This window comes from Mesoplodon mirus (assembly GCF_964341445.2).
Source record: "Mesoplodon mirus genome assembly, chromosome: 9".
Taxonomy (NCBI): domain Eukaryota; kingdom Metazoa; phylum Chordata; class Mammalia; order Artiodactyla; family Ziphiidae; genus Mesoplodon; species Mesoplodon mirus.
This window is the reverse complement of record NC_138985.1, coordinates 53,762,640-53,788,485: the sequence shown is the minus strand read 5'-3', so window position 1 is coordinate 53,788,485 and position 25,846 is coordinate 53,762,640. Positions and strand designations below refer to the sequence as shown.

General features: G+C 38.9%; 1 protein-coding gene across 2 annotated transcripts in view; it reads left to right on the top strand.

Annotated features, from left to right (window-relative positions):
- Positions 1 to 11,216: 11,216 nt before the first annotated feature.
- Positions 11,217 to 25,846, top strand: part of GLCCI1 (glucocorticoid induced 1) — a 121,969-nt gene continuing 107,339 nt past the window's right edge. For both annotated transcript variants that reach the window (XM_082632653.1, XM_082632652.1), the window contains exon 1: positions 11,217 to 11,893. In XM_082632653.1, coding sequence (XP_082488779.1) covers positions 11,452 to 11,893 — 442 coding nt within the window. In that variant the 5' untranslated portion in view covers positions 11,217 to 11,451. The remainder of the gene's footprint in view (positions 11,894 to 25,846) is intronic.

Here is a 25,846-nt window from a genome sequence, read left to right as displayed (position 1 = left end):
ACCCCACCTAAGAAATAAGGCACATTCCCACCAACCACTGTGGCCCTCAGCAGCAGTGAGTCTCTGCGGCAGTTGCAGTGGAGAGCATCTACCATCTTGGGTAGGGAGGTAATGGAATAAAGGGATGGATGTGTGGTCTGGAAGTCTTTCCAGAGATTCCCCTTGACAACCAGTTGTAGATGACATTGCTACCTCCTCAAATGGCCATGCTCAACTTCCTTTGCTCTACATAAATTTTTTCTTTACTTTCACTCTCTTAACATCCCTTCTTCCTGTAAATGGAGGGGGAAACATTGTCCCATTTTGTCAAACTTGTGCTCTTGATCAAATCCTCTACTGCCTCATGGAAACAAAATCTATGAATCCTCCTCAGTCCAACTTCATTTTTTTCTCTTTTGGCTTCTATTGGCATATCAGTAGATGCTTCTTCCCTATTCTTTTTAAACTAAAGCAACATATACTTTCTTGGACTCTGATGAACTCCAAGATCCCATTTTACTGCATGCCTTATGTTTACCGTCAAATTTCTCAAAAAGAGAATTCTACATTACTTGCATTCATCTTCTCACCCTTCTCATCAACCCAACTGTACCCTGGCTTCCACAGAGCCATATTTTATGGACACTATTGGTGTGAAGATTTCCAGTGATGAGATCCAATGGCTTTGCTTAGCCCTTAAACTTCTTCCCCATCTAACAGCTTTTGACATTGCTGATCACCCCATCCTTTTAAAAACTTTATCAATTAGTGATCATTGAACTATAAGAACAGAAACCTATTCAAATGATTGAAACAGCAAGGGGGAGGGTAATATAAGACCAAAGAAACTCTCTCACAGAAAGTATAATAGGGCTGCACAAGGATTAGCATCAGGAACTAGGAAGCTATCAGTAACCAATAAAGTTTTAATAAATAATTCTCGGGCACCTGCTATATTCCAGGCAGTCCTAGGTGTTCAGTGACCAAGTAGTAAACAGAAGAGACAAGGTCCCTGCCTTGAGAGACTTAATAATCTAGTGGGGAAGGCTTACATAAACAGGCAAACAAATGTGTATTTACACCATATAATGAGCACTACAGATGAAACAAACTGACCTAATGATACATTATTATAGGTTATTAGTGACAGGCAAGGACTCAGAAAGGATACTCTGAAGACATGGCATTTAAACTGAAATCTGAAGAATGTGAGGGAGCCACGCAGGGCAACTGAGGACTGGGGCTGTGGAAGGAGTGTTTTAGGCTGAGGATACACCTGTGTGCAGGCCCTGCAGTGGTGTTTCGGGGGAAGTGAAAGGAGGCCACTGTGGCTGGAACTTAAAGTGTGAGGGGGAGAATAGAGGGAGGTCAGGTTGGAGAAGGAGGCAGAAGCCAGAGCAGGCCAGGCCTTTTAAGTATTTAAAGGAATTTGGATCTCATTGCAAACTAATCAGAAGACATTGAACTGATTTAAGCAGGCAACAACAAGGTCCAATGTATTTCCAGGTTTACCCTGACTGATGAACAGAAAATAGATTAAAGGAGGCAAGAGTAGAAGGTAGAAGACCAGTTGGCAGCTATAGCAATAGCTCAGGTAAGAGATGATGGCAGTTTGGTTTAATGTAGTAGCAGAGGAGATGGAGAGAAGTGAATGGACTACACATCTATTCATGAGGAGCAAATAAGAGGACCAGCGGATAGGTTAGAGTTGGGGAGGGAAGGAGAGTGAAAAATCAAGAATATTGCCTGGGTTGTCTTGTTTACAATAACTGGGTGAATGGTGATACCATTTACTGAAGTGGGAAAAAGTAAAGATAGAATTTCTTTTCTTTTTTTTTTTTTTTTTTTTTTTGGCGGTACGCGGGCGTCTCACTCTTGTGGCCTCTCTGGTTGTGGAGCACAGGCTCCGGACGCGCAGGCTCAGCGGCCATGGCTCACGGGTCCAGCCGCTCCGCGGCATGTGGGATCTTCCCGGACCAGGGCATGAACCCGTGTCCCCTGCATCGGCAGGCGGACTCTCAACCACTGCGCCACCAGAGAAGCCCTAGAATTTCTTTTTAATAGTGAGGGGAGGAAAGCAGGTTTATAGAAATTGAGAGTTTAGTTCTATTTCAGATACATTGATTTCAGATATTCACGGAGACTTGACATGTCATACAGACAAATGAATATCTGAATACAGATTTTGGAGGAAATGTCTAGGCTAAAGAGATTAATTTGGGGATTTGTCACCATTTTTAGTATTTAAAGCTATGGGAATGACTGAGATTACCAAGAAGGTGAGTTCACAGAGAAGAAAGCAGAGAATAGAGCCCAGTTTTTAGAGGGCACTAGAGGAGGAAAAACCCCTGAAGGTCATTGAACAGCAGTGGTTAGAGAATTAGGAGACAGACCAGCCAATAGAAGAGATTTTGTTTTCAAGAAGTTGAGCCTGACCAACTGTGTTGAAAACTGCTAAAAGCTGGAGTAGGATGAGGTCCAAGGAACATCCATTGGGTCCAGCAATATGGAGGCTGTTGACAACATTGATCAGCAGTTTTCATTGGCATGGTTGGGGTGGAAGTCAGATTCGAGTAGACTGAATAGGAAATCAGAGTTAACCTGCAGACATCTCTCTAAAGAAGGTTTGCTGTGAAGGGATCAGAGAATTAGTACTACAGATGGAAAGGGATAGCATAAGAATCTTTGTTTTTTTCTAAATGTTAGGGTGGAGCATGTTTATACATATTGGGGATAATCAAGAATTTGATGATGAACAAGAGGAAGGGAATAACTGAAGAAATGAAACCCCTAAGAAGAGGGGAAGGAATTTAAATCATAAGTAGAGGAATGGCTTTTGATAGGAGAGGAAGAAAGAAAGGAGAGATGGGTCCAAATGCCAAAAGATTTGTAGATTTGATGGTAGGAATATACTGGAGTTGCATCAGGGGTAGGCAGGTGTGGGGATGGTTTTAGAAGATTGAAGAAAAGGGATAAGACAGAAAATAGTCGTCATGGGAAAATAAACATACTCTCAGTTTCTCTCTCTCTCTCTCAGGTCATCTGTTCTCATTTTGATTTTCTGCAAGTCACTTCATTCGTTTCTTTCAGAAGGCAGGTTTCCTCCACTTTTCTGTTTCTGTGACAGAAGATGGTCACCCCATGCACAGGTTTCTGTGATCACCCAATTCATGCCCTTAATAGAATAACACTGTATTTCTTAATTCCAAATTCCCAGGGGAGAAAACCTGATTGGTGCAGCTTTGGTCAGTTATCTAACTCAGGTCAAACCAACCATGGTCAGAAGAACAAGGTCAAATTGTACAAACATAGCTGTCATTTCCAAACCTTCCATGTGCTGACGGAGGATTAGTTCTTAGAGAAGGGGATGTGAGCTCCCAGATACCCCACAGACATCTACCAAACATCCTCTGAGACACCAAATTCTTTAATTAAGAAGTGCTTCCCTTCTGCCTTGTTTCCTAGTTTTGTTTTCTTTGGATTGTTTGTTTATTTGCTTACTTTTCCTCCTCCACTAATGTATAATTTCTCAAAATTTTGTCCTTGATCCTCTTTTTCTTTATTTCTATACTTTTCTCCCTCGCCAACTTCATTTGTGCCCATGGCTTCAACTATCATATGTACATGGATAACCCCCCAAACCATACCTATGCTCTTCTCAACGATCATTTAAAAACTGCTCTTAAAAACTCCAAATGACTTTTCTCTTTTTTCCCTTTGTATCAAAATGATACGATGAATGTTGACTAACTAGTTGCGGTAAACATTTCATAATATAGGTAAGTCAAGTCTTTATGCTGTACACCTTAAATTTATACAGTGCTATATGTTAATTATATCTCAATAAAACAAAGGAAAAAACTGTCTCCACTTGAATATCCTCTGGTTCTCTTATTTATAGATGAGCTCATTATCTTCTCCCAAACCTACTCCTTCTCTTGGTTCCCTATTCCTGTTAAAGCCACCACTATCCTCTTAGGCATCCAAGTCTGAAGCTTCAGAGTTGTCTGACGTCCTACTTTCAAGGTCCATCAGCTAAGAAGGAGTATCACCTGCATCTTTTCCTCCCCTCCATGTCCCCTATCATTCCCCTAACTCTCATTACCTAAACTCCCATGGACTATTCTCAAAGTCTACTAAATCATCTTCCAGTTTACAGTCTCCATCCAGGGTGTAAAGTATTCTTGCATTAATATTCAAAAAGCCCAGCTCCATTCATGTTCTCCCACCCACTCAAGAATCTTCAACAGCTCCTCCCTGCATACTTGATAAAGGGCAAGGCTTGCCTGGCAACCTCCATGACATGTCATCAACAGACCAAGACTTATCTTCCATTTACCATCAGTCGAGGCAGACTGCTCGATCATCTCCTAACACATCCTGTGTATCCCTAGTGACAAGATTTCCTCATACTCTTCTTTTCTGAAGCCTTTCCTCAAAAGTGATCTTTCCCTCCCATTGCTTCCATTTGCTTTATTTGCATCTTTCATATGGAAAACCTGTGTTTAGACATGGTTTCTACCTTTATCTGTAGAAATTACCTTTTTACCTCTGAGAGACTACAATTTACCAAAGTGTGAAAACAAGGATCCCTTACAGAGTATACAAGAGTGTCGCACTTCGAAGGCATTTAATAAGTGACCTGGTGAGGAGTTACTAAGGCCTGATGCTAGTATTATTGCTATTAAATCCTCATGTAGGCTTATTAAATATATTAATATGAACCTTTTCAATAGGATGCTTGGTAGGACACTGTGCTATAAAAAGTTTAAAATAATTTTAATAACTTCTCTAGTCAAGCACTGCTGATGAGTTGATTGCACCTTAACAACAGTCACTCAACACACTTATGTGGTAAAAAGTAAAATTCAGTCACAGAGGAGGAAATTAATCGACACATTTTAATCACTCTAAACTCTCATTAAAAAAATAGTATTATGATAATCAAGCACAGTCTCTTCATAGGACCACTACTGCTCTCATGTACTGTTGACACCATGTTTGGAAATAAAACAAATGAAATGTCACAGCAAAGAGAGAATATTTGCAGTTTTCTGGTCCCCAAATCTTTATTTAGCCTCTGAATGTGCTGGCTTTGTACAATATAGTCTTTTAGTTAAATGATAAAACTCTACTTATGTATCAGCTTAGGGGATGTGCCCCTGGCATCATAGTTGGTGATAGGCATTGCTGTGGAGATGAAAGCTGAAAAACTGGTGGTCCTCATCACTATTTTCTATCCAGGTAGGAATAATTGCATACTTACTCTTTTGTTATTTATCAGTTAAAAAACAAGATATTCCCTCTTTCTCTTGCTTCTTCTGAACTTCTTTTAAAAACAAAGCATAGGGACTTCCCTGGTGGCACAGTGGATAAGAATCTGCCTGTCAATGCAGGGGACACGGGTTCGATTCCTGGTCCAGGAAGATCCCACGTGCCATGGAGCAACTAAGCCCGTGCAACACAACTACTGAGCCTGTGCTCTAGAGCCTGTGTTCCATAACTACTGCGTCCATGCACTGCAACTACTGAAGCCCACACGCCTAGAGCCTGTGCTCCTCAACAAGAGAAGCCACCACAAGGAGAAGCCCGTGCACCGCAATGAGGAGTAGCCCCTGCTCACCACAACTAGAGAAAGCCCGTGCACAGCAACGAAGATCCAGCGCAGCCAAAAATAAATAAAATTAAATCTTAAAAAAAAACAAACATAGGGAAAAGCTCCTTGACATTAGTCGTATCAAGGATTTTATAGTTATGACACCCAAAGCATCACAACAAAAGCAAAAATCAACAAGTGAAACTACATCAAACTAAAAAGCCTTCTGCACAGCAAAAGAAACAATCAACAAAAATGAAAAGACAACCTACAGAATGGGAGAAATATTTGCAAACAACATATTTGATAAGGGGTTCATATCCAAAATATATAAGCAACTCATGCAATAGCAAAAAAACCAAACAATCCAATTAAAAATGGGCAAAGGATCTGAGTAGACATTTTTTCCAAAGAAGATATTCAAATGGTCAACAGGTATATGAAAAGGTGCTCAACATCACTAATCATCAGAGAAATACAAATTATAACCGAAATGAGATACCACCTCACACTTGTTAGAATGGCTATTATCAAAAAGTTAAGCAATAATGAGTACTGGTGAGGATATAGAGACATGGGAACCCTTGTGCACTGTTGATGGGATTGTAAACTGGTGCAGCCACTATGCAGGACATTATGGAGGTTCCTCAAAAACTTAAAAATAGAACTACCATATGATCCAGCAATCCCACTTCTGGGTATATATCTGAAGGAAATGAAATCAATATCTCAAAGAGATACGTCCATTCCCATGTTCATTGAAGCACTATTTACAACAGCCAAGATCTGAAAATAACCCAAGTGTCCACTGATGGATGAATGGAAAAACATTGTGGTATATATATACACAATGGAATATTATTCAGCCATAAAAAGAATGAAATCCTCCCATTTGTGATGACATGGATGAACCTTGAGGGCATTATACGTGATACGTGAAGTCAGATGGAGAAAGACAAATACTATATGATCTCACTTACATATGGAATCTAAAAAAAATCCAAACTCATATAAACAGAGAATAGGGGCAGGGGCTAGGGAGTGGGGGAAATGGGTGAGGGTGGTCAACGGTACAAACTTCAAGTTATAAGATGAATAAGTTCCGGGGATGTAATGTACAGCATGGTGACTATAGTTAACAATACTATATTGTATATTTAAAAGTTACTAAGAGAATAGATTTTAAAAGTTCTCATCATAAGAAAAGGTTTATAACTATGTGAGGTGATGGATGTGTTAAGTAACCTTATCGTGTTAATCATTTTGCACTAAATACCCATATCAAATCATTACATTACACACCTTAAACTTACACAATGTTTTATGTCAATTATATCTCAATAAAGATGGGGGAAAAGAAACAAAGTAAAATATTTGTTATTTACATGAAATGTTCCTTTCTACTTAATATATATATATTTTTCAGTTTCCTTACACAGGCCTCTTGAGAATTGCTCCTAACAGAGAGATAGAACTAACTACGTATCAGCAGATGTCACTCTCTAACTGATCCTCCTCAACTGTCCTTCTCTGTCAGTTTCAGTTGGTTATTTTTTTTTCCTGCAAATTTCAACTGCCTCTTCTCCATTACCAATCTCAGTTTCCATTTTCAACATCTGATGAGCCTCCAAGAGCCACTAGGACTAGTATTTTTCACTTTGCCTGTATAAGGATCATAATACAAGATATGCTTTCCTTCTGAATGCTGGCCCCAGTGCGAGTATCTGTATAGTTTACAAAAGCCACATGGAACATTTTTCTACTCTGTGGCTATGTCTTTGCAACAGTGATATACTTCCTATTATCAACTTTTTTTTTTTTTCTGATGAAAGGCACAGTTTAGTTCACGGGACAAGCACTGGTTAAAATTTGCTACTCTTTTCAACAACATTGAGCAAATATTGTCTACCAGGTACCAAGCACTATTGTGGAGATTCAGCAGTAATAAAACAGATAAAAAGTCTTGCCTTCATGGCTCTTACATTCTACATGGACAGAACAAAAAATAATTACAACATACAACAGGTGGGTGGTGATGGGTGCTCTGGGGAAAAAAGTAAGTAGGGAACATCTAGGGGATGCTTGCAATTTTAAAAAAGAGCTTCCAGAAAACCTTTCATTGAGAAGGTGATGATATCTGAGTGAAGACCTGGAGGAAATGAGGGAGCAAGCCATGTGGGTAACTGGGGTAGGAACTGCTCAGGCAGAGGGGACACCTAGTGCAAAGGTGCACGTAGCCTGTCACAAGCAGTAAGGAGTTTTACTGTAAGCATCTGCCAGGGACAAAAATTCAGGCAAGGCTCTTTTTGTTGCTGCTATAAAGAATCCACCTACAAGAGAGTTTAATCAGCTTAAGATGAACATCAGTGCAGATCTGTTTAGTGTTCTCTCTCAGCCGTGACCTCATTTCTGATACTGACAGCCTGGACTGCCTCTTAGATTTGGTTGGGGCTTGGATGCATAGCCTGGCAAACCTGGATGAAACTAGAAGAGGGAGGTTTTGGTAGCTCTGTAGGCCCGTTAGTTATCTCATTCTCTCTTCACATGGGGCTACATATTAATCAGATGCAGCCAATGATTCCAAGTTTTAATGTAACCTAAAGTATAGTCCATTACCATATATGAACCAAGAAGTAAGTGTAATAGTTCTACTTCAGATTAGCTAACTGTGGAATCTTGTTCCACAAACAGCCAAGACGTGGGTTACTGAGAACAAAGGTATTTCCCATGCCACCAAATTGCGCTTTCAATGTTGTCTTCTTCTAGGTAGGTCAACATAGTAAAGAGGTCATTACCAACATTAACATATATAGAATTTCCAGGGATTGTTACACTTATATTCAACAAATAGAGATAATCTGCACGGGGCCTAACCATCCCATAGCTAGCACAGTCGGGTAACAATGCTCTTCTCATCCAGCAATCCACACTTCCTTCTAAGGGGTTCCCAATTTACTAAGGAGTATGTTTTCCTAAAGCTTCTTTTCATACCCTTGGAGCCCACTCCCAAACTCACTAAGAATAAAATACTGTTAAGAACTCAATAATGGACATTTGAAAGCCGATACTGGGTTTAGCTTATTTTAGCCCACCTTTGATTTGTTTGGAGACTGAATTCCTTACACATAAAGATCAGTATTTCTTTCATGAGAACAAAGGTTTAAGAGGCAACTAAGATATATTTAGTAAACAGAAGGTGATTGAACATCCAAATAGGTCATGGTGACTTATCAGCAACTGAAAATAGTATTTTAAGATCATACTAGTTCTCTGTGTGCGTCATTTAGATTTGTTTTGATTGTCTGATTTAAGTTGGCGTTGGCAGTTTTGAACACACACAGAAAGACTTTAACATATGGCTAGGTAGGTTGTTTTAGATCCAAATCAGGTATTGATCATTATTAGACTGTGGCTTGGTATAAATTTAGAATTACTGTAATCTAAAGTGTTGGGGTCGTTACACACTTATATTTAGGAGTGGCCAGAGATAACATTTCTATTATGAAACCATGCTGTAATCAAATTGACAACTTGGAAATTTACCAGCATTTTTAAAAACTTCACATATTTTAATCCGTCAATTTTTGTTCTTGATATTCTGAAAAAGTCATCAGAAAGAAGCCATTCATCATTCTTTTTCCCCATGAAGGAAGGCAATTTCCTAATGGATGAGGAAATCTCTCATTTTAGATGGAAAAAATAATACAATAGATCAATTACAATAAATTTAAAAGAGTAAAGTTTTTACTACATTTATATTTAATATATGTTACTCTGGAAAGCAAATACATGTGAACACAATGGGGATAACAGTAGTACCTACCTTGTGGATTATAGGAGGATTGAAGGAATTAACACATAAAACATTCTTAGGGCCTCCCTGGTGGCGCAGTGGTTGAGAGTCCGCCTGCCGATGCAGGGGATACGGGTTCGTGCCCCGGTCTGGGAGGATCCCATATGCCGCGGAGCGGCTGGGCCCGTGAGCCATGGCCGCTGGGCCTGCGCGTCCGGAGCCTGTGCTCCGCAACGGGAGAGGCCACAACAGTGAGAGGCCCGCATACCGCAAAAAAAAAAAAAAAAAAAAAAAAACATTCTTAGAACAGTGGCTGACACATGAAATGCTCAGTAAATGTTAGCTGTTATTCTACTATGTGATAAAGTGAGGAACTGTCACTAGTCTTCATGGGTGCAATTCTTGCATTTTACAGAAAAAGTGGGTTTCATCCACTTTTTACAGAACCTAGTATGCTTTCTGTTCTGAGGGCACAATGAAGCTGAGAGGGATGGCTCCTCTAAGTGAAACTGACCCCTGCATTTAGTGCCTGAAATCAGAGGAAGCCTGTCAGTGTGGGCAGACACCAAGAGTAGACCAATCTGATCTCCCACTTCTTTTTTATCTCATGGAAACGAATGGAGGGTATCTGATGTGGACCCTTCAATCAATTGTTCCTGCTTAACGTTTAAAACCTTGGCTTACTGTGGGGTAAAGTTAGGTTCCTGACAGTCATCCAAAATCTTAGTTTCTATTCAGTTCCACTGCAGAATAAAAACTAAATTTACCCCAGTGGATTGTTACATCAAGTCTGGTACTATTTCTCCCAAGAGGCCATCTGCTTCTGGGAAAAGACAACAGCGTTTGCCCTCCATTACACCTCCATTTAACTAATGGTGTAATGATGTACAATTCCTTGTTGACCCCTGCAATTCAGAGTTATTGTCTTGGAACATAAGATTTGATTATCTCTTTTCAGTCCATAGGATAACTGTAAAAGTATCCACCCAGTGTTCAATCCAACCCCCAGACATTGCTTCTGATGGCCTTAAATTCTTTTGATTAGTCTACTCGCCACAAAAACTCAGATTACTAAAATTAGTGGGGAAGGGATGGATTCTTCTAAAACATCCCACCACCAGAACAGGTGTACTTGCAAAGTAAAGTTTGCCTGACGCATCCTCTGTCTCAAGTTGTACAAACGGCCCTGGAGGGTGGAGCCCTCACAACCTGCTTCCCTGGGCGTGCGCGTCTGTGGGTGTCGGGGCACGCGCAGGACACACACGGACCCACTCTCCCAGGGCAGCCCAATCAAAGCCCCCCTCTCACCTCAAAGGCTGTCAACTCTCACGCCCCTCCTTGAGCGCACAGCCCCTTTCTCCCTCTTCGCTCCTTCATATCCCGCCTCCAAAGTAGAACGCCTACTTTCATTGGCAGGTGCTCCTCTCACTCCTAGCCTGAAACCAATCACTCGCGTCCTTGTGGAGAACGACGGAGCCAATGGAAATGTTCGTTGCGGCAGCTGCCGGCCCCGAGCGCCGGGAGGCGGTGCAGGGGGCGGGGTACGGGTTGAGGGGTTAGGTGCCTTATGGAGTGAGGAGCGGGCAGAGGAGGCGGCGGCGGCGTTTGCGGTGGCGCGGCTCCGCGTTCATCCAGGCACCTCGAGGCCCTTTCCCCTTACCAGGTCCCCAGAAGCAGGGATCCCGGCCCCTCCTGCAGCTGCCGGGCTCTCCTGCGCGTGCAGCCCCGCGAATCTGCGTGATCCCGGCGGCTGCCCCTTTCCCCTGTCAGCGCGATGCCCGGGGCGGCGGCGGCGGCGGCTCCGGGCTCCTCGCGGCCCCGGCCGTGACCGCCACACCGAGCCCGGTCGGGCGGTTGGGGCCGTTGGACGTTTGTTTTCGCAGCCTTCCCCTCCCCCCTCGCTGAGGCGGCGGGGGTGCGCGTTGCGAAGGGGGAGCCGAGAGACTCCTCCCCCTCCACGATACCCCCCGCCCCTCCCCCTTACACACTCGCACGCACTATCGCGCCGGCTCCCACACGCTCGCGCGCCTCCCGCTCCGCGCCTCGGTGTTGGCCGGCATCGTCCAGGGCCCGCCGAGCCACCATGTCCACTGCCTCCTCCTCTTCCAGTTCCTCTCAGACTCCTCATCCCCCGCCGCAGAGGATGCGGCGCAGCGCCGCGGGTTCCCCGCCCGCCACCCCCGCCGCCGGGAGCGGGAACGGTGCGGGCGGCGGCAGCGTGAGCTGCGCCCCGGTTGCGGGAGCCGGCCGGCTGCTGCAGCCCATCCGCGCCACGGTGCCCTACCAGCTCCTGCGGGGCAGCCAGCACAGTCCCACGCGCCCGCCCGCCGCCGCCGCCTCGCTGGGCAGCCTCCCGGGGCCCGGCGCGGCCCGCGGCCCCAGCCCGCCCAGCCCGACGCCGCCGCCGACCGCGGCCCTGACCGAGCAGGCGCCGCGGGCCAAGGGCCGCCCGAGACGGTCCCCAGAGAGCCACCGGAGGAGCAACTCACCTGAGCGACGGAGCCCCGGCTCGCCCGTGTGCAGAGGTAGCGAGCCCAACCCTTCTGTCCTCCCGGGCTGCGTCTCCCCGACGGTTCCCTCCGTGGAAACTTCAGCCTCTCCGGGCTTCTCTTTGCTAGTGCATTATCGAAGGTGTGAAAGTGGCTTTGGGAACCTCACCCCCCTGCGGTCGCTGCGGGGTTTGGATGAGCGAACTGCGGAGCAACTTTTATTTGACCCTCCTGCCGCCCCTCAGCTTTTATCTTCCATCACTCGCCTGTATCGAAAGGTGTTTCAGTTTAAGAGCTGATTAGCTCACTCATGTGTTTGCTGTTTGTAGTGGGGGAAGGAGGAGCTGGGCGAAACACTTAAAAAAACACGCACACAAACTCTCCGGCAGCAGATAAGGTGGTGGTTGTAATCTCTACAGCCTCTTTGTGCTTTCCTACAAAGTTCCTATAATGTGTCTGTGCCTACCGGGATAATTTTCTTTTCTTTTTTGGGGGTGGGGAGGTGGAGGCACCAGTTATGATGTAAAGATATCCTGTTGGGTGTGTAGAGGGGACAGCTTTGGATGTGCAATTGAAGTGTATAGTGTTTGGCTATTTTTTTTTTTTTTTTGTCTCCCTCTTTTCTCTACTTTATATAGTCATATGCATCAGGGCGGTACTGCACTGGAAACAGTTTATGCCCAACTCAAGACTTTCATGGTAAATTTCTAAGGACCTATTTGTGGAGTGTGCTCACTTTTTTCCTTCTATTTTTAAGTACACTTAACAGTTCAGTTGAGCTGTTAAAGGATCTCAAGTTTCGTTTTTCTTAGGTGTCAAAGGTAGTGGTGAGCTGGTGGATGCTGTCGGCTTCCCTTAATGTTTTGTGTTTTGGGGTGGTTTGGTTTATGTTTAGGGACACGGTGAATGATCTAGTTTAGTCCTGGGGGAGAAAAGGAAGTTTAGCCAAAACAGGGATGTAAAGCTCATAAGGGAGGGAGGAGTAGCTCATGTTATTAGATACCACGCTAGGGCTACAGATGCTGCTGCTGCATTTTGGAGAGAACGGATCATACCGAGGGGAAAAATCTCTGCTTGGAAGGGAATCACTGTGGAGCCTGTGCAATGTTTATGTGGTATGTGTAATTTTTTTAATGGAGTTTTCTTGATGAAAGTCTTAGACTTGGAGAAAGTGATTGTGTTAAGATAGATTGCAGTTTTGGTGTTTTGTTTTAATATTTCTGACCTGTAATTAGGATGTTGCTAAGGCCCTTGTTTTCAGACCACTTGATGGTGAGGCAGGGTAGGATGTAGTGCAGTGGTATGTGTACAGGAGCACCGAGAAATACATCCTGTAATCAGTATGCACCAGAAGGAATTTGCTCCCCCACTCCTCCCCCAGGTCAAGCCAGCTGCAGAAACTGACATCCTCCAGCAAATCCTGAATGAATGAATGAAAACAACGTGATCGCCCTAATAATGACCACAACTGAACACACATCTTTGGCTGTATTTTATAGAAAAGGCCACCATTTTCTAACAGATTAATGCCATATGCAACTCCTTTGCACATTTTCTAGAACTGTATGAAATGAGAGGTAACAGAATGAAAAGAAGGCAGCAGTTACATAAATTTTTGAGTGATTTAGTTTCAACAGTACATAGATGGAGTTTTGGGATTTTCTTTTAGGGACTAATGTAAGAGCCATAAAATAAGCACTGCAGAAAGACTGTGTTCAGAGGGTTTTGTGGGCATAGTGAGTAGTTCCAGCAATTGCTGCAACAATATATTGGTCATCTAGTACCTCCTCCCCTTTTGTTGATAAACACATCTTACAACAGATCATAGTACAACTTGTTTTTCTGCGTCCTTCAAAAGTCTTAATTGCTTAGGAATTACAAGGTCCATCATCAAGTAGTTTTAATGAAATTTGTGACCAGGCTTAAACTGTCCTCTTTGTTGTATGTAGTATGTCACATCTGAGTTTAATGCAATTTTAACGCAATCATGATGAAAACACTTCTCTGAGTCTGGTTGTTCAGGAGACAGATTTGCATCAGAGAGCTTGTATTGGGAATAGAAGAGGCCTTTCTGCTGTTTTTACCACCAGGTGGTTTTGTCAGTTTCTTACATCGAAATGATTTTGAATGTAGGTTCTTCTGCCCCCAGTTCCCTGATGATATTACCTTTCTGTTACTTCTCCACATCCCGCCTTGCTCCTCTCTACCTAAGGTAAAACTATACAACTAATCTCTTCTTTTTACTTATCTATTTAAAATTCATGCTATAAACAGTTGAACAATTTTTCAAACAATTATCTAGTCAGTTTCTTTTGAATTCTGCAAGGTTCTGACTTCAGTGGATTGTAGCCTCCACAGGTCAAGGCTCCTGCCGCTGCTGCTGCTGCTGCAGACACTGACATCACTATACTGCATGAATGAAAAACAACAACGTGCTCCATTTCTTGCTCTCCACCTCCTTCCTTTTCTGCACACTCCGTGTGTGTGTGTGTGTATGTGTGTGTGTGTGTATGTATATGTATGTTTAAGACGGTATTACGCTGCATTTGAAAGTACATTTAAAACTGTTAAATTAGGTAGTTGGTGGCTCAGGGATATGTGTTTAGTATAGATGCATATTGCTTACAAAAAGCTTCAAGTACTATGAGCATTTGGACTAGAGGTGACATAACAGCATTCAGTATTTTTTTATCTGGACTGGTGGTTATGGAAGAAAATACAGAAGATGTAAACAATTTTCTTTGTAATTGTTTTACCAAGAAGAAGTTATGAGACAATATAATTTCTTAACATGTTAGATCATTATTATCTCCCTCAAACATTCTTAATATGCACATTTATAGGGTTAAGTCTAGAATAATAACGAAATGATACTAGATTATTTCACAAGGCCGAGGAAAAGCTGAATTATGTAAATAGGCACAATTTTAATATGATATTTATAAAATCTAGCAAGAAGATGGTAATTTTCTTTATTTTTGTAACACAGTTTTAGATAATTTCAATGGGTATCATAATAGAAGATACATAAATCTCCAAACACCTTGCTGTGTATAGAGGACATGGAGTTTTAAAAATTGAAATTATCTTGTTTATGCATATGATCATATTTTTGTTTGCATTTTTAAAATTTTCTTTTGTATTTTTAAAACTTCAAAGTTTGTTATTTATATTCATTTCTTCTGCCTTTAGCAAAATGTCACTCTCCTCCTTGTTTAGTTCTGAAGGGTCTTGAAGTGGTGAATGACAAGCTACTGAATGCATCCTCAGGCTCCCTGTGATGTGTTTGTAATAGATGTAAAATCATAAAGTATTATGCAAATAGTTATTTTTTTGTAATGGTAATACATAAGTCTACCTTTGAGATAAATAGAACAACCCAAATGAGAATATAGCAGGATGTTAGTGTTAAAATTAATGATCTTTAAGCTAAAATCATGAGTAACAATGAAAATATAATAAAGTTGCTTCTTTCTGAAAACTTCATAAAGCAAAACCTATGAATTCAAAAACAGAACAAATACAGTTTTATTGTGCAAGACAGTAAATAGCAATTGCAGGTCCTTTTGTGGTTTTTTGTAAGGATTGAGCACTGAGATGAAATATAAATTCTAAAAGATATAAAAACAGTTGCGTTAGAGCACTCGATGTAGAATACCGCTTATTTTTAAGTGTACCAAACCTAATAACAAAAACATGGAAGAGCTTGTAATTTATATAGTTCCTGCTGTGGAAAATAGCATGTGTTGATTCCTGATTTAACATGCCTAATATCATTAACTCTAGAGTGAAATTTGGTAAGAATTTTTCATGAGTACCTTGAGAGCCTTATTTTATACATTAAGAAGTTACGATTATATTTTAAAAGAAAATACAAAGCCAGCTAGCTTATAATGCTGAATGACTGCCTGCAGTGTGTGTGCATGTGTGTGTCTGTGTTTTGATCAATTAATTTGCTTTCAGTTTTTTATTTTTCATTAAATTTTCCCTCTTGAGTCATTTTTACTGCTATGCTCAGTTTGTGGACTTCCAACGTTTTTAATTACTTTTTTTCCTCTCTCTTTTTAAAGATACTCAGACATTCTCTTACAAAGTTACTTCTCAGGCCGATATTGTTGAAAATTAAGGTCCTCCTCTTGTCCCCCCCACTTTTAAAAATAGTTTTCCTTGAGTGCTTAGAGTTAACTTGTTTCAAAGCTTTCTTATACTAGACTGAAAACAGTTAAAGCTTTGACTGTTTTTCCTAAAGAGGTTTCAGATACTGAGTTTTGGGAAAGGTTTTCAGCCTTTGAGAACTACACTGAGTATCAGCAGCATTCATTAACTAATTTTCCCCATTAATTATGGTACGTAAAATTTCTACATCAGTGGGTCAATAGCAAAATAGATAAGTGAATTTATAGAAGTTTTTTATTCTTAAACTGTTTTATGTTCAAAGATTATATTCCTTTCGAATAACTATTATCCTAAGCATATTGAATATTGTATACCTAGGGTGTATAAAAGCACCTTGGTCAGTTTAGCTGTATGTAAAGTCGTGTATATATATTGAGCTAAAAATTCTTTCATTATTTACAGTACTTTTTACAGAAGGACATTTCATTCACTGCAACGTATGTTGCTTCAAGGATTTAATGCAAATTAGGATTTATACATTGGGGAAGTGTTGAAGGGTAATGGTATCCTTGTGATTTTTATTTGTGATAATGTGGACTAAATGTCAATAAGAAAACAAAGGAGTAATTGGGCTCCATGGCAGTGAATAACAATGGAAATACACGGCAGTGTTCAACAAATGGCGAGTAGGAGAGGATTTTTCTTAAATCTGAAATTTAAAACATTGCTAAAAGCCTGTTTTATCAAAGCTTCCACATACAGCTAATAATCTGCCAAGAAGTATATACTAATGACTTTGTTATTCTTAATTTTAGTTTAGTCTTTTCTCCAGAGTTTAAATCCCCAGACACCACCACGATAGGCTTTTTCACAGCACCTGTCCTGGGTCTGTGCCTGGCACTGTTGTCTTTTGTCTTCAATATATAATTTTGTTCTCTCATTAAATGTCAAAGAAACCAAATCACTGATGCTGTTTCTGTCCTATATTCTATTTATTTTAACAAGAGGTTGAGCTTATCTGATGATGGTCTCTAACTGGGTTTGCCAAAAGTTAAGTGGAGGAAAGAGAGAACACTACTCACCTATTGATGTGAAAAACCTGAGTGAGAAACTGATGGAAGAGCCAGAAACCAATCTCTTTCCCTTTCTACCCCTCATCTGAACCCCTGGAACTGACCATGACTCCATGGATCATCCAGTTGATTCTAGAAGGATAATACTTGTGCTTATTCTGCAAAACAAATTATAATGGATTTATAGTAATTCTAAAGAAAACAGGATTATACTTAATTATGAACAAATTGTGGAAAAATAGTTTTCTAGTATTTCATTTTTGTAGGAACAAACATGGCAGATACCTTTAAGCAGTGTTGTTTACCTCAGGTGAATGTTATTGTGGCAGCTTGCAGGACGAGGCAAGTTCATGAATAACTCAATAACCTCCCCAATACTATGTTGTATCTCTAATTGTTGTAGGTACAAAGGAAGAAAACATGTGAGTGCTTTACTATATATAAGGCAATATATTCTTTCATTCATCAAGAAAGTGGATTTGAAATCATATCTTCCGATTCCAGATACAGTGTTCATTGCACAGGATTATCCTATTTCTCCTAATTAAAAAGAGACTGATATTGGTCATCAGCTGTGATTTTTGAGCTATAAGAATTACTAAAGAATAGGTTTTCTATTGGTTCCACAGCACTACTGCACTGTGCTGGGGTATGCTTTGACATTTTCAGAATGTCTAAAAATGTGTCAGAGAGAGAGAGGGAGAGAGAGAGAGAGAGAGGAGGATATGAGCAACAGTGTGTGTGAGAAATCCTGGCTCTTGAGGGGTCAAGGATATGGACTTGGTTGTATCTGGCCCTGTGTACTTCTAGAATCTGTGCTGTTCTTGAATCGTATTATAGTGAGAAGTATTTTTCTCCATGATTATTAAAAGTTAGTTATACATGGTGGTAAACTGGTAAATGCTTCAGGAATTACTTAGCAGAGATTCTGGTCTCAAGTGATTGTCCTGGCAACTGGTACTAGGTTAATTTAGCCCCACCAAGAGCTAATAGTTATCACTGCAATTTGTGGGTTTGAACTCTGTATATTTGTAACTTAATGAAATGCAACTATGGTGCACCTTAATACTGGCTCACCAAAAATAAGGATGAGTTAAAGAAACTAGTGAGATCCATTATTGTGTGGGAAGGTTGATGTCTAAAATTGTCTTCCAAGTTATTAGAATTCAGAAATCCATTAAACTTTTGGATGTTTCATAACAAGAAGGCAAAAACTGCTAAAACTTGCTGCCTAGTGTCTAAAGATAAAATACCTATCAACTACTGACAGTAATATCCCCTTATTTAGCCAGTATGGCCTCAGGGTGAACTTCTGTTAATAGTCCATATAGCTAATTTTAACTTTTATATTACTAAAATATTAATTATTTAGTGAAACATTTTCTAAAATTATTATACAATTGTTTTCTTGAGCAGAACAAACAAGACATGAACGAACTCTTTGTGGCTTAATTAGCTTTATTAATACCTATGATATACCTAATAAAATGATTGCTGTTGATACTATTGAATATAAGATTGAATGAGCATTGACTGACAACTAGAGTTGCCCTATAACTGATTCTATAAATTTGCTTTGGGGATTGTCTTATTTCTGGTAAAGGTGGAATGAAGCAGTGTGTGGCTACATTTATTCCTTAATGGAATAACCTGGCTTTTTTCTCTAGAATTAATTGTCAAGTTAAAGACCAAAGAAATGATTTTCCAAATGGTTCCATAAAAGAGGCTTAGAAACAGAAAGGTATACTGAAAAATATTAGATTTGGAGTCAAGAGACTTGGGTTATATTTCCACTTCTAACATTTGACTTATAGTAAGTTTTAACTCTTTGCATCTTATTTTCTCTATCTTTAAAATGATATAGGTGGGCTTTTTAAGAGTTTGGTCGTGTAGGGAAAAGATTCCGCTATGGAAAGGAAAAGTAAGTTTATTAAAGGAAAAGTAAGCTTATTATTTACTGAGGTATAACTGACAAAAGTTGTATATATTTTAAGGTATACAGTGTGATGATTTGGTACACATTTACAATGTGAGACGATTACCACAATCAAGATAATTAACATATCCATCACCTCACATAGATGCCTTTTTTTTTTGATGTGTGATGAGAACACTTAAGATCTATTCTTAGCAAATTCCAAGTATACAATACAGTATTATCGACGGTAGTCACCATCTGTACATTAGATTCCCAGAACTTACTCATAACTGAAAGTTTGTACCCTTTGACCTCCCCACTTTTCCCACTTGCCAGTCCCTGGCAACCATCATTCTACTCTCTGCTTCTATGAATTAGACTTTTTTAGATTCTGCACATAAGTGAGGTCATATTTGTTTTTGTTTTTCCCTGTATATTTGTTTTTCTGTCTGGCTTGTTTCACTCAGCAAAATGTTCTCCAGGTTCATCTATGTTGTTGTGAATGGCAGGATTTCCTTCGTTAAAAGACTGTATAATATTCCATTGTATATATATACCACATTTTCTTTATCCATTCCTCTGTGAGTGGACACATAGATTCTCCACATCTTAGCTATCGTGGATAATGCTGCAAAGAACATGGGAGGGCAGATATCTTTTCAAGATACTGATTTTACTTCCTGTGGGTATATACTCAGAAGTGAGATTGCTGAATCATATCATAGGTCTATTTTTAAGTTTTTGAGGAACCTCCATACTGTTTTCCATTCCCACCAATTTATATTCCCACCAATGTTATACAAGGGTTCTCTTTTCTCCACATCCTCACCAACACTTCTTATTTTCTTGTCTTTTTGACAATAGCCATTCTAACAAGTGTGAGGTGGTATCTCATTATGGTTTTAATTTGCATTTCACTGGTGATTAGTGATGTTGAGCACTTTTTCGTGTACCCTCATTAGCCATTTATATGTCATCTTTGGAAAATGTCTATTCAGATCCTTTGCCTATTTCTTAATAAGGTTATTTTTGTTTTTTGCTATTGAGTTATATGAATTCCATATATATTTTGGACATAGCAAATGTATATATCCAAAAAACCATATGCTTATCAGATGTATGGTTTGCAGATATTTTCTCCCATTCCATAACTTGCCTTTTTATTTTGTTGATTGTTGCCTTTGCTATGCAGAAGCTTTTTAGTTGCTTGTTTATTTTTGCTTTTGTTGCTTGTGCTTTTGGTATCATATCCAAATTATCATTGCAAAGACTGATGTCAAGGAGCTTTTTCCCTATGTTTTCTTCTAGGAGTTTTATAGTTCCAGGTCTTAAATTTAAGTCTTTAATCCATTTCAGGTTAACTTTGTGCATGATGTAAGATAAGGGTCCAGTTTCATTCTTTTGCATGTGGATATCCAATTTTCCCAGCACCATGTATAGAAGAGACTGTCCTTTTCCCATTGTATATTCTTGGCACCCTTGTCAAAGATTAGTTGACCGTATATGCGTGGATTTATTTCTGGGTCCTCTGTTCCATTGGTCTATGTGTCTGTTTCTATTGCCAGTACCATATTGTTTCTATAGCATTGTGTAGACTAGATGATTCTTAGTAAAATTAGTTATTTACAGAGCTTTTATGTTAGCTACTAGTCTTCACCGGAACTCAATATAAAACACTTTTATAATTTCTCTTTCTCTCTTGAGAAGTTAAATAATCTGCCCAAGATCAGGTGGCATGCACAGAAGGCCCAAAGGGCCATGTAACTCTCAAAGTCCTGACTTCAGGTCAGGTTAAAGTTGCTTTTGGAACCCAATTAATTATGGGGCAGGAAAGCATGCACAATGGGTTATCCCACTGCTTATACAGTTAAGTCACAGAAAGGCCAAAAATAGCTTTGGTGGGGTGTGAAGAGAAAGCTAAATGGCACTGAACTCTAGGGTCCACAGAGCTTAAAATAGCTGCAAGTATTCCCAGTGATTCAGGCCTCAGATATGTATATAAATATGTCATAGCACTTCAAAACCTTATTATGTCATTAGTAAGCCTTCCGCTTGGTCCTTAAAGTACTTACCACTTTGTTAAGACACAATTTAGATTTAATTTCTAAAATTGCCTTTCACATGAAATCTTAAAATCTGGGTAGAATGAGTCTTTTGCATTTTCCTATTTGATAACATAAGCTTTACATTCATAATAAAGCATCATAAGGCTCCATTCAACCATAACATTGTGATTCTTAACTTTTACCATTCTTTGATAATTTAGCAGCCTTCAAAATAGTATCTTTTTATATTTCACTCTCATGGCAAAGCAGCAAGGTGCAGTATCTTCTCAATTTATGCCTCCTTGGGCTCTTTTACATTTTCTAGGTTTGCTGATGTGATGTATAATAGAAAAGATATTTCAATCTCCATTTTAACCATTTCTTTCAGGATGTGGCGTTTTTCAGTGTCACTTGTGCTTATTACTCTAAGCCCTCTTTGATAGTCAGTGTAGAACATGAATCCTTTCATAACTAACATTAGAAATGGTATTTTTATTGTTTTGATACTGAAAGTGTTATATAGAGTCTATGTGATGAAGTTTCTCATGACTTTTCTTATGTAATTATTTACTTTTCTAGTTAAATACATCAGTTTATAAGTTGGATTAATGAAGTAATATTTGTATCTTAGAAGATAACAAAAACTAGTAGAGCTCAGTTGCTCAGTTACCTTAAAGAACTTTGCTATACTTATGTAAATCTGTGAAATGATCTTCCCACGAATGTGTAAAAGGATCATAGTAAAATACAGATTTGTTTATATATTAGCTGGTAGTCTATAAACAAATTATGATATTTTTGAGTGTTCTGTGACAGTGTTATTTTCTTTCTTCCAAAGTGTTTTGGAGGTACTCTGGTGCATCTCCCTGAAAAGAATCAACTGTCCTTTTCCTGCTTAAAGTCAGGTTATTTCATTTAAGTGTCTAATACTTACTAAACAGGGATTAGCAAACATTGCTAAATGCAGTTTCATTAGCATTGTAAATTAGGGAGTTAGACTATGCTCAGAAATCAGGTTTTGGAAAAAAGCTACAGTATTCTGCAATATTTTGATCAGATAGCTTTAAAAAACTTGTTTTAAAATTCTTTTCTTTCTTTGAATATTTAAGTGACCTGTTATTGAAAAATACCTGGTCAGTTGATTGCATTTGCCCACTCTTTGTCTTTTTGGTTAACACATGGCCAAAGATGAGTGTAGCTTTAATGTAATTTCAGTGATAACTGTTCATTCAAGAAATTTTTGTTTTCAGGTATTGTAGTTGTTGGCAGTATGTTGATGAGTAAAACTAATGCATTTTCTCCCTGTTTTACACAATAAATATTTATTGAGTCCCCGCTATGTCTGAGGAGCTCTGTTTAACCCTCACAGAATACGTATTCTAGGTGCAATTGGGGTGCTCACATTCATTTTTCTCAACAAGGTCAAGTCATTTAAAATCTGCCAAGAATTTGACCCACTATTTTCTCTGAGGTTTGGACTTCATATGGGAATTATTATGTTCTATGCTTATCTTTCAAGATTAGGTTGCACTTCTTGGTATTCTTTTTTGAATACCAAATACTTGTTTATATGTGTTTTTCCCTTATTAGATGAAGCTTAGGAGAGCATTATCTTGTGGCTTCTATATTATATCTAGGTCTAAGCTATATTGCTGCCTGGACATATTATAATATTCTGCTAAAGTCTGGCCTAGCATGGTGGGATTACCATGGAATCAGCTTCTGAAGCTGTTATATTTGGAGAAATTCAAAAAAACATCATGCCAAAAATTTGGTGGGCATTTTCAATGAAAAATCTAAATGTTTTTAGATCATAAAGATCATGATTATACTAAGCAAGCAATGAGAATCTAAATTACATATTAATTTGTTCTTTATTGCAATGTAAAAATTTTTAAGTGTAGAGCAGATTTTGGGGTGGTTATTTGCTTTAGAGAATATCTAATTTACGTGCAAGTAAAATTATTCAATTTAGCAAAGTGTTATTTACACAAACTTTTTAGGAAGTCAGTTACACAAGATTGAGGTTCATCTGAGGTTGTAAAAATATATTACTGAGTAGTGTAATTTCTCATTGCTACATAAAATGTTCTACTGACATTTAGCAGGATTAACTAATATCCTAAGAAGTTGTTATAAATGAACATGAATAGCTCTTTTCCATTTCCTTTCTAGTCTGAGTTTTAAAATTCTAAGAAATTTTGTATTCAATTAACCCCTAAAAGGGAAAGAATTCATATGTACTAATGACTTTATTTCTCACATTTCTCTGTGGAAAAGTATACTTTTAAATTAGATAAATATTCCAAGTTTTTTTCTGGATTATTTTGTCCTTATAAAAAAAAAAGTTATTACTTGAGTTATAATTTCCTACCAAACTGTTCCTAACCAGCTTAATGGAGGAAATATTTCTTCCTTCATGAAAAACTTTCACCAAACCTTCTACTGTTATCTGTGTCAGGAGGACAAGGCAATAAGTAAGCATAATGAGACTAGAAATATGATTAGTACTGTGGATTATGACTTTCTTTATAATTGTATAATCCTACATTCTGATTTTAACTTAAAGTTTCTGTATATGCTTAAGGACGAAGAAATTAATTGGTCACCCATATACACACTACTGTATATAAAATAGATTACTAATAAAGACCTGCTGTATAGCACAGGGAACTCTACTCAATACTCTGTAATGGCCTATATGGGAAAAGAATCTAAAAAGAGTAGATATGTGTATATGTATAACAGATTCACTTTGCTGTACACCTGAAACTAACATAACATTGTAAATAAACTCTACCCCAATAAAAATTTAAAAGTAATAAATAAGTATACATTCACAGGAAGTTGCAAAGACAATACAGAGAGCTCCCACGTATCCTTCACCCACTTTTCCTTTAATGGTTATATTTTAAAAAATTATAGTATGACATCAAACCAGGATTTTTATATTGGTGTGTGTGACTGTGTGTGTGTGTGTGTGTGTGCGTGTGATTTTATCACGTGTAGATCTGTGTAACCACCAGTATAATCAAGATACAGACCTGTCCTATCACAGATGTCAGATGCCACTCAGATCTCCCTCGTGCTGCCAGTTGTAGTCACACCACTCCCTCCCCCTACCACCCTGACCCCTGGCAATCACTGATCTGTTCTCCATCTCTATAATTTTGTCATTTTGAGAATGTTAGATAAAAGGAATCATACACTATGTGACCTTTTGAGCTTGCCTCTTTTTTACTCAACATAATGCCCTTGAGATCTATCACAGTTTTCAGAGTATCAATAGTCTGTGTTCCCCTTTATTGCTGAGCAATATTCCACAGTATGGATGTACTACAGTTTCCTTACCCATCACTTATTGGAGGACATTTTGGTTAAGGTTGGGTCTATTACAAATAAAAATGTTAAAAAAATTTGTGTACAGATTAAAAGAAAATTAATTGGTCACCTAATTTGATTATACCTAAGGGCTACACAATATCTGTGTGCATGTGTGTGTGTGGTGTGTATGTATGTGTATAAAAGAGAGAATGCTGTAAAGTTCACATTCCTTTCTCAGCAATCACTGGATAATCACTGGCTCCTGATACTTTCTCCATATAGAGTAGAAATTCATGGTCATCTTTTCATAATGCTGTAGGTAATTTTAATATACTAGGTGGTAGTGACTTAGGGACTTTACTTATCTCATGTAAGATAAAACCAATGGACATCTAACTAGATGAGAATTCTGAACATCTTCCTTGTGGTTATGGGGAAATTTGCTATTTATAATACAGTTATATTTCCTTCTGGAGGCATGTCTTAAATGCTGAATTCTTTGAAGTATTTACTTAAGGATTATTTGGTAAAAAGTTGTTGGATGGGTTTGGAGAAACAAATTAATCAGTTTACATATAAATTCCCTTTTCTGAATCATCTAACATAATTTAGAATGACAATCCAGTTATCTACAGTTTAATTTTCTTAGTAAGTGTATGATCATTTTCTCTGTGGGAGTTGGCTTTGTGATTTTTGAGCAGAATATTATGTTGGTATTTAAATTCAAAGTTGAAAGAAGTGTTGAAACCTGTCCTTATTGCATTTCTACTGACTGGAGTGGGTATTCTTATAGGTGGTAACTGTATATAGCAAATTAAAACAGACATAATGCTTACATCCTGCAGGTTTACTTAAACTATCATTATAATTGTCTTTGGATGTCTTGCTCATGCTCTTTACCTTCTTGCTGATCTTGTTACCATCTGTATAAAAAGTTTTAATTTAAAGTATATTCCACCTATGTTTCACGTAGAATAAATCATATTCCCTTATGTAACATGCTTTGAAAAAGTGGCCTAGTGTATTTTTCTATGCTACTAACAGAAAATCAATAATTTATTAATAAGACTTTCAGACCCAGAGCATCATTGGCTTGGGTTCTTAACTTCCTTGCAGCATAATTATTAACTTTTCCTCCTCCCTCATTTCTCTCATCCTACTACTGATCACTATATCTTATCCCATCTCCTTAGAATTATGTCCTGAATCTGGTAGCTTCTTTCCATCCCCTCATGGCTCTGTTATTATTTATTGCCTGATTTGTTAGAACTGCTGGCTCTTGAGTGGTTCCCCCGCCATTAGTCTCCCCTCTCTAATTTACCCATCGCACAGTCTTTCTTTATAAACATAGTCTTTATTTAAAAAAAAAAAATTCTGAAGTTCACAGTCCTTTCCTTGACATAAAAGACTCATCTCAGCATCCTCGATTGCGTACCTCAAGTTCTTTGTAAACTGAACTCACTTTGTATTGAATATGCTATTATCTTTCAATAGCTCCATACTTGTTCCTTGT